General features: G+C 62.6%; 2 protein-coding genes across 2 annotated transcripts; one reads left to right on the top strand and one right to left on the bottom strand.

Annotated features, from left to right (window-relative positions):
• Positions 1-6: 6 nt before the first annotated feature.
• DNAJC14 (DnaJ heat shock protein family (Hsp40) member C14) lies at positions 7-3961 on the top strand. The gene is made up of 6 exons (XM_085319206.1): positions 7-1676; positions 2066-2172; positions 2322-2441; positions 2802-2962; positions 3147-3249; positions 3531-3961. The coding sequence occupies exons 1-6, from the start codon at positions 120-122 to the stop codon at positions 3766-3768; spliced, it is 2286 nt and encodes a 761-aa protein (XP_085175332.1). The 5' UTR covers positions 7-119; the 3' UTR covers positions 3769-3961.
• Positions 3962-5755: 1794 nt separating this feature from the next.
• On the bottom strand, positions 5756-7912 carry ORMDL2 (ORMDL sphingolipid biosynthesis regulator 2). Its single transcript, XM_085319202.1, has 4 exons — positions 7815-7912; positions 7257-7431; positions 6666-6817; positions 5756-6384 (listed from the first exon to the last, which is right to left on the bottom strand). Exons 2-4 carry the CDS (start codon positions 7428-7430, stop codon positions 6249-6251), a joined length of 462 nt encoding a protein of 153 aa, XP_085175328.1. The 5' UTR covers position 7431; positions 7815-7912; the 3' UTR covers positions 5756-6248.
• Positions 7913-7975: the final 63 nt, after the last annotated feature.

Below are 7975 nucleotides of genomic sequence, written 5' to 3'. Positions count from 1 at the left end.
TCCCCGGCTGCGGCGTTTCGCTTCCTCCAGCTCTTTTTGTTTCGCTTTTCAGGGAGAAGAGGCAGAAATGACGGCGGTCACGTAGGRCCCGCGGGGCCGGCGTGGTCGTGGCCGCGGGGATGGAGCCGCGGGAGCGCGAAGCGGAGGAGGAGCGGGGCGGCTCTCCCTGCCGCTGTCGGGAGCCGCCGGGTGCCCCGCGGTGCCCCGGCCCGTGCCTCGGCGCTGGGCGCCCCTGGGCTCCTGGCAGCCCGGCGCCGAACGGCCGGCGGTTCGTCCCGGAGAGCTTYGCTTCTGGGAGCCGCGAACGCCCCTGCCCAAACGAGCACGGCCCGGGGCGGCTCCCGGGGGCTGTGAGCGGCCGGGAGCCGGCGGGGCCCAGCGCGGCGGCCGAGCACGAGCCCCCTGCGGATGGGCTGCCGGGCGAGGCGCCGGGGAAGGGCCGAGAGAGGGACCGCGCCGCTCCGTGGGGCTCCGGCGGCGGGTGGGCAGCCTGCGCCGCGGAGGACAGCGCTGCCTGGAACGGGAGCTGCGACCGGGAGCGGGCGTTAACGCTCGAGGACGACGACTTGCCCTTCGTGGGCTCTGACGGCGCCGGCTCCGGCCCCGAGCGCTCCTGCCGCTGCCAAGGAGAGCGGTCGGTGCCGCCGAGCCCTTCCGCTGAGCAGAGGGACGGATCCTGCAGCGTCACCTGCCACCACTGGGCTGCCGAGCCCCTGCCCCGAGGCCAGGAAGAGGGYGAGGAGGACGGCGCCGGCGAAGAGCTGTTTGGGCCTGGCAGAGCGCTGGGGAGCCGGAGGACCAGGAAGCGCCAGAGGCACCGCTCTGCCCCCAGGGAGGAAGGCAGGGAGCCCGGGAAGCGCGAGGGCAGGTCGGGGCTGGGCRGCAGGAGGCACAGGCCGGCTCGGAAGAGGAGTCAGGCGGAGGGGCCGCGGGACGGCGCGGCCGAGGCGGTCTGGCCGGGGGAGTTGCTGGCCCAGCTCTGCCTGGCTCATTTCAAGGCGCTGCTCGAGGCGGCGCTGACCCATGTGCGCAGGGTGTGCGTGGAGGCCGGCGGCCGGCTGCTGTGCTCCTGCTGCCGGCTCGGCGCCCGTGACCTGGGCTCGGCCCAGGCCAGCGTGAGGACCTGGGGCCAGCGGGTGGGCCAGCAGGCCCGGAGCGGCTCGCTGAAGGCGGGCCGGTGGCTCCGTGCCTGGGCAGAGCTCTTCCTCCGCCTGCTCTGGATGCTCTGTGCCCTGCTCTTCCTCGTCGTCATGCTGCTCCTGGGCAGCCTCCGGCTGTGCRGGCGCGTGTGCGTGGCCGCGCTGCTCGCTGGTGCGGGCAGGCTGGGCAGGACCGGCCGCGTGGCCCAACTCCTCGCGCTCCTGGACCTGTCCGTCTTCCACCGGACGTGGAGCCTCTTCAAGGAGACCAGGACTTGCCAGTACCTCTGGGACTGGCTACAGAAGTGGCGAGCTCCCACCTGGGCGCCCGGAGGGTTGAGGACAGACGGGCTGGGGGACGCTGCACCCGGCCCGGACGGAGGCTCCCCCAGCGCCAGCTCGAGGGAGGAGGTGGCCCGGCTACTGGCCATGGCGGAGGTGCCCGAGGAGGAGCTGAACCCCTTCCAGGTGCTGGGCTTGGAGGCGACGGCGTCCGACGCGGAGCTGAAGAAGGCCTATCGCCGGCTGGCGATGCTGGTGCGTGGGTCCTGGGGAGCGCTGGGCCGGGCCGGGGGCTCGTGGCTGTTCATCTCCCGCTTCGGCCCGCTGGGGTGCGATGCTGATGATGCTCTCTGGCCTTGCAGGGCACCTGGCGAGGGATGGCCTTGCTGCCCGAGGCCTCGCCGCTGTTCTGCCTTCYGCCTCGCGGGTGGTGGGGCTGCGTGCTGGCGTCTCGTGGCCTGCTTGGGGGGAGGCGCGGGGGGCTGGGTTTGAGCTGGTGCTGGCAAGCAGGGCCCCGCAGAGCCACGTCCTGTCTGCTGCTAGGCCAGTTTGTCTGTAACGTGGTGCTGAGCCCTCAGACCTCAGCGCAGACGTGCTCTGCCCTGGTTGAAGTCATCGGCTTCATCTTCACGTGTCGTTTCCAGGTTCACCCAGACAAGAACGAACACCCGAGAGCAGAGGAGGCCTTCAAGGTCCTGCGAGCAGCCTGGGATATTGTCAGCAACCCGGAGAAGCGGAAAGAGTATGAGATGTGAGTGGGCTGAGCCGGGGGAGGCGCTGAGTGGGTCTGGGGACAGCAGCAGGGAAGAGGGCGGATAACGCGGCCGCTTGGGCGTGCTGCCCGCGCAGGCTCCTTCGCAGGGTTCTCACCCCCAGCTTTCTTCCCTGTTGTGGCCGCAGCAAGCGGATGGCAGAGAGCGAGCTGACGAGGTCCATGAGCGAATTCCTCACCAGGCTGCAGGACGACCTGAAGGAGGCCATGAACACCATGATGTGCAGCAAGTGCCAGGGGAAGCACAAGTAGGTCCCGGGGCTCCARGTCTGGCGGCACGTGGATGGTCACGGTCTGCTGGGGGTTTGCGCTGCGCTGATGCTGTCCCTGTCTGAGAGACCGCACGAGCGGCTCTGCTGGGAGGAGGGTGTTTGCTTGTGGCCGCAGGGGAGGTGAAGGCACTGGGCACACTCGGGTTGTCCCCGCTCYCCGTGAAGCTGGGGGACCAGAGCAATCTGGGAGCGAGGAGTTGCTATGAGAGACAATTCGTGTCTCTCTGGAGCAGGCCAAACCAAAGCACTGCTTGATTTCTCCTCATCCCTCAARGGGAGGGGAAGCAAAGCCAGCCCTGCTGCTCTCAGGGTTTGAAATGTCTCCTGTTGCTGCAGGAGGTTTGAGATGGACCGTGACCCGCTCCATGCCCGCTACTGTGCTGAATGCAGCAAGCTGCATCCTGCGGAGGAGGGCGACTTCTGGGCTGAGTCCAGCATGCTGGGGCTGAAGATCACCTACTTCGCGATGATGGATGGGAAGATCTACGACATCACGGGTGGGGCCCGATGCGGTGGCAGCTCCCAGAGCGCCTGCGGAGCTGCAGGATTAACGGTGCTGCCCGTGCAGCGTCTTCCGCCTCTAGCAGAGGCTGCGCTTTGCCCTCGCTGCTGGGCGAGGGAGCGAGCGGCRGGCGATCGCCGCCTCCGGGCCTAGCTGACCGGCCGTGTGTGTCTCCGCAGAGTGGGCCGGCTGCCAGCGGGTTGGCATCTCTCCGGACACCCATCGCGTGCCGTATCACATATCGTTTGGGTCGAGGAGCGCCGGGCCGAGTGGACGTCAGAGGTCGGTGCTGGAGCTGCGTGGGCTCCCTCCGCGCTTTGTCCTGTTTGTGGAGCCGTGAGATGGGAAATGGCACCGATGCCAGCTGCCGTCYTGGGGAGGGGGATTTGAGGGGGGTCTGGCTGTGTGTGGCCCTGCTGCTCCCTCGCTGGGTCTGACCTCCCTCTGCCCGCTGGGGAGACGACGGCCTTCGAGCCTGGGAGCTGTAGCTCTAGCCAGGAGTTTCCTTGTGCACCTCTTGGTGCTGGTGCCTTGTGTTCCGACGGCCGCTTTCCTCCCCGCAGGACCRCCCCCAAAGGCAGCCCCACCTCTGCTGCAGACCTGCAAGACTTCTTCAATCGCATGTTTCAGGGGACCTCAGGACAGATGCCTGGGGGGACCTTCTCCCCCCCGCCGCCACCCGCGGCGCCGTCGGGGGCAGCCGCCTCCGCGGGGGCGCCCCCGAAGACGGACGGCGCGGCCCCGAAGGGGGACGCGAAGCACAAGAGGCGGAAGAAGGTGCGTCGGCCTTTCCAGCGCTGAACGAGCTGCTGGAGGAGCCAAGGGGTGCCAGGGACCAGCCTGGCTTGAGGCTGGGAGCGCTGGGAAGAAGCGGAAGCCCTTGGCTTGGTGCTTGTCGGCTGTCTGGGCGCTCTCTGGGCCGGGGGAGATTGTGCTCTGTTGGGCACTAAAAGGGCTCTTTCAAATAAAAAAGAATCTATTTTTTTTTTTTTAAGTAATCTATATATTTAAAAGAAACCAATGAGTTTCTGAGCCAACGTGGCTACTMTGAGCGTGAAGAGCTGTGTTGGAGCCAGCGATACCAAAGAACCACGGTGGGGCCGGCGGCGTCCGTGGGGACAGCCGGGGCAGCCTGGTGGTGCCGAGCAGGGAGGCTGTGGCTGGGCCGTGCCAGACAGACCGTGGAGTCTCTTCAGGGTTGTTTTAAACGTTCAGGTGATGTCTCTGTTTCGCTGAACGCCCAGTTTGCTCCCTGGCCAGGAGCAGGGCGCAGCAGCTGCCTCGGTCGCCTCCTGGCCGCTGTTGGGTGCAGCGAGTGACCGTAACGGCTGGTTGGGCTCGGCTGGCTCGCGCCCGCTCCTTTTCGGGATGCGGAGCCCGGCTCTGCCTGGCCAGCGGCAGGAACTGCACCCCGCACCGGGGCGGGTGGGATGGTTGCCAAGAGCAGAGCTGTCTGCAGCAGGACTCACCCGCGCCCTTCCAGCAGGAGAGGGGGCCACAGCGGAGTGCGTGAGCTTTGTAGGGTCCCTTCCCCCTGCGCTGGAGCTGGAGGGCTCGAGTCCCGAGCCTTCCCCTGCCCAGAAGCTCTAGGCAGGACCACACTACGGGAGAGATTTTCCCTGAGGAAATCAGCGTTGAGCTGCTGCTCTTCCTTCACGTGCAGCCTGCGGGGCCAGAAGCCCGGTGAGAGCTGCCTGGGGGGCTTTGGAGGGACACACAAAAGCTCACAAGGCCCTGAGCCCAGTGGCAGAGCTGTGCCGAGGCAGGCAACCTCTTCTAGCAGTGTTTATATTTTTTTTCGTTTTAAAGCAGTTTTTCTTTTTGCGTGTACATATCTATTTATTACYGTGTGCATCCCCTTCCTATAAATACATCTGAAGACTGAGTACGTTGGCCTGTGCTGTTCTTTTTTTCCCCCAGCACAGCGCTGTCTAGYGTTGTTCCCCTGGCACCGCTTCCTGGCTCCCCCCACACACTTCTGACCTGGCTGTTTTTGCTCTTCCGCCTTCACCTTTGCACTAAGCGTGAAGGAATCTAAGCATGTTCCCTCAGCACTAGGAAGTCGAGCATTTTTAAGGAAGTCGAGCATTTTTAAGGTTAACTCGGGGCCCAGGAGACAGTCATGGGCCCCTGCCGAAATCATGAGTTAACAAATGTGTTGTGTGAGTGTCTGGTACCTTGCTGAGCCCCCGAAAATGAAGCAGTTAGTGTTTCTCTGCAGTCCATTCCATGTGCATGAGGCAGGAGCGAGGGGACTGTGCTGGTCCTTGCTGGGGAGTAACAGTCCCTGGCAGTCTGACCCTGGTTTTGCAGCCAGGCCGACAACGGAGCCCGAGCAGGGTTAGCGCAGCCACGCGGCCAGCGATCGCTGCCGTGCTCAGAGAGGGGCCGAACCTTGCAGGCTGCCCACGCGCAGAGGTGGCTGTTCCTGCTGCCGCAGCTGAGGCCGTTGGAAGATCATTCTGGAGGCCAAAGCGAGCTGTGGCACAGAGCTGCCTTCGAGCGCCTCGGACCATCCCTTGGACGATCCTGCCTAAGCTGAACTGCCACGTGACTGCTGATAGAGGTCACGCTTGCTTTTTGCTGACCGTTTTGCACTCCCAGGTCTCAGCAGCTGGGTTTTAAAYGGTAACGTACTTTTGAAGTACGGTTTGAAGAAGCCTGCCTCCTTGGTGCAGGGAGGGCGCTAGGAAGGAGGCGTGAGGCTGCCCCGGTTCCACGTGCTCTCCCTGCGTGGCTGCCCTCATTCTTTCAGCAAGAGGCTGTTATTGCAAGGACACTGCTCTAGTCTCTGTAAGTAAGTTCTTTATTATGGTAGAAGTATGTAAAACATGAGGATGAAGAGGAGGCATAGATTGATTACTCTTCCCGTTAATCAACAGTTCTCCCCTTGTAGGTCCCTTCCAGTTGCTGCGTGGTTACATGGAGGTTAGCTCAAAGGTAACGTGCATGTGTGACATGACCTGCTCACTCCTTGCAGCTCAGCTGCATTTCTCTCTCTACCAGAACACCAAGAGATAAAGCCCAAATGAGGATCTTCCTCAGAGACAAAGGAACCCGTGCTAAAAGCCCTGCATGCAAGTGCATTACACACCAGCCGGAGCGGTCCCTGCCACCTCGCCAGTGCGCCCAGCCCTCATCCATTCTCCAGCCATACCCTGGCAGAACATGCTTTGCTTTCTAGCCAGCACATAACACAGCTCTGACATCCCATCTCCCTCCTCAGGCTTTGCGTCTTTCTCCACTGGAAGCGCTGCGTGTAGTGGTGGGCATGCCGGGCCTCAGTATTTGTTGATGCCAAAGACACGCACTCCGTGGAACTGGGGCAGCTTGGGCAGAAGGACACTGAGAAGGGAGGTYGTGTTGATGATGAAGTGTGCGGGGTCATATTTGGTGTAAAAGCTGGTGAGGAGATAACTGGGGAGACAGAAAGAGAGACTCAAGATCAGTTCTGTACACTTCTGCTTTCTTCCCACCCACTGCCCACAGTGTGGTCACAAGTCAGGGACTGCAGGTGCCATTCCAACTGTGGAAACGCTTTCCAGCRCCCAGGACCTGTCAGCGCCAAGCGCTGTTGTGCTGACAGATGCTTAGCGCTCTTGATGCACACCCTAGAAACTCTCTTGAGACCTCCTTGCTCATCTCCATCTTGTTTAGCACAGCCAGCTCAGCTCGATCGTGGCGGCAGCAACACTTACAGCACTACGGGGGAGATGCTGAGGAACTTGCGGGACGAGGTGCACTGCATCCCGTAGTCGATCTGCTCCCAGTGCGTGAGGAGGCGATCCTTGCCTTGGTCTGGCGTTTCGAACGGGGTCCCTTTCACCGTGTGCAGCAGCAAGTACATCACCTGCAGGTGCCRAGCAAAAAGGAGACGCAGAACAAGTCTGGGCCAGGCTGTTCTGATACGCGATGCTGTCGGAGCACAGCAGAATAGGGTAACAGGACAGAACTCCGCAGCTCCTGAACACGCAGTGGGAGGGAAGGGACCCGACAGCTTTGGCAGGCACGGACCAGCAGGGGTGGGGGACCCAGAAAGGTACTTTCTGCATTGCCACAGCCGTTTCCCATGCCAAAGACCTTTCATCAGCTACAACTTCCCCAGGGCAACCTCAGTGAGGAGGACGCAGGTCTCAGAGTGTTTCATTCAACGCCCTATTGAAACCAGCGGCAGGCTTGTTCCCTGCRGCCGCAGAACGGCACCCAGCACAGCACGTGCTGCTGTGAACGGTGAACTTAAGCCTACGCGCTATAGTCCTGAGAGAAAAGCGGGCCAAACTCTGACTAACCAGGTTGTGAATAACATTGGTGAGAGTCCAGACCACAGGAATGCTGAAGAACGGGATGCTGAGGAGGACAATATGGAGGACTGCCACGGAGATCACGTATGCCAGCCAGATCCCCCGGCTGTTCATCACCCGTGTATTAGGATTCACCTCGCTGTGCGCCACGCCAACGTTCATCCTAGAGAACAAGAGCAGAGGCTCTCAAAGGGCTCTTCAGGGAGCAGTCTTCCCTGAACCTCTGTGATTCTAAACCTGCACAGGGCTCTTGGCAGGACCCCAGTTCAACGGTCTTCCTGCAGCATCTCTCACCCAAGCTTCCTCAAGCACTTCAAATTCCTTAACACACCTCTAATGCCAGTTTCCTAATTAATGACTCTATCTCACCCTTAWCAACGAGAACACTAAGGCAAAGAGGGAAGGAGTTCACATCCCAGCGCCCAGCCTCCGCCTGCCCTCAAAGGCCAGCCTCACCCAACAGAGACTCCGAGAAGGAAGGAGGAACCAGCTCACACCGCAGCTCCTCCCTCCCCCCCTCATCCCACCCTGCTCCCAACATCTCACCTGTCGGGCAGGGGCAGCCCGCAGCCCAGCTCCCCGGTGCCTCTGCGGGTGGGGGCACGGGAAATGAGACAGCTCCCTGCCCCCGAGGGATGTGCTGGCCTCCCCCTAGAGCCGCACACCCCTGCCCCACACCCCTGCCCCTCACCCCCTCCCCACAGGGC

The sequence above is a fragment of the Rhea americana genome, unplaced genomic scaffold (assembly GCF_003343005.1).
Source record: "Rhea americana isolate MKP2758 unplaced genomic scaffold, rheAme1 scaffold_575, whole genome shotgun sequence".
Classification (NCBI taxonomy): domain Eukaryota; kingdom Metazoa; phylum Chordata; class Aves; order Rheiformes; family Rheidae; genus Rhea; species Rhea americana.
This window is presented reverse-complemented; position numbering and strand designations above follow the sequence as displayed.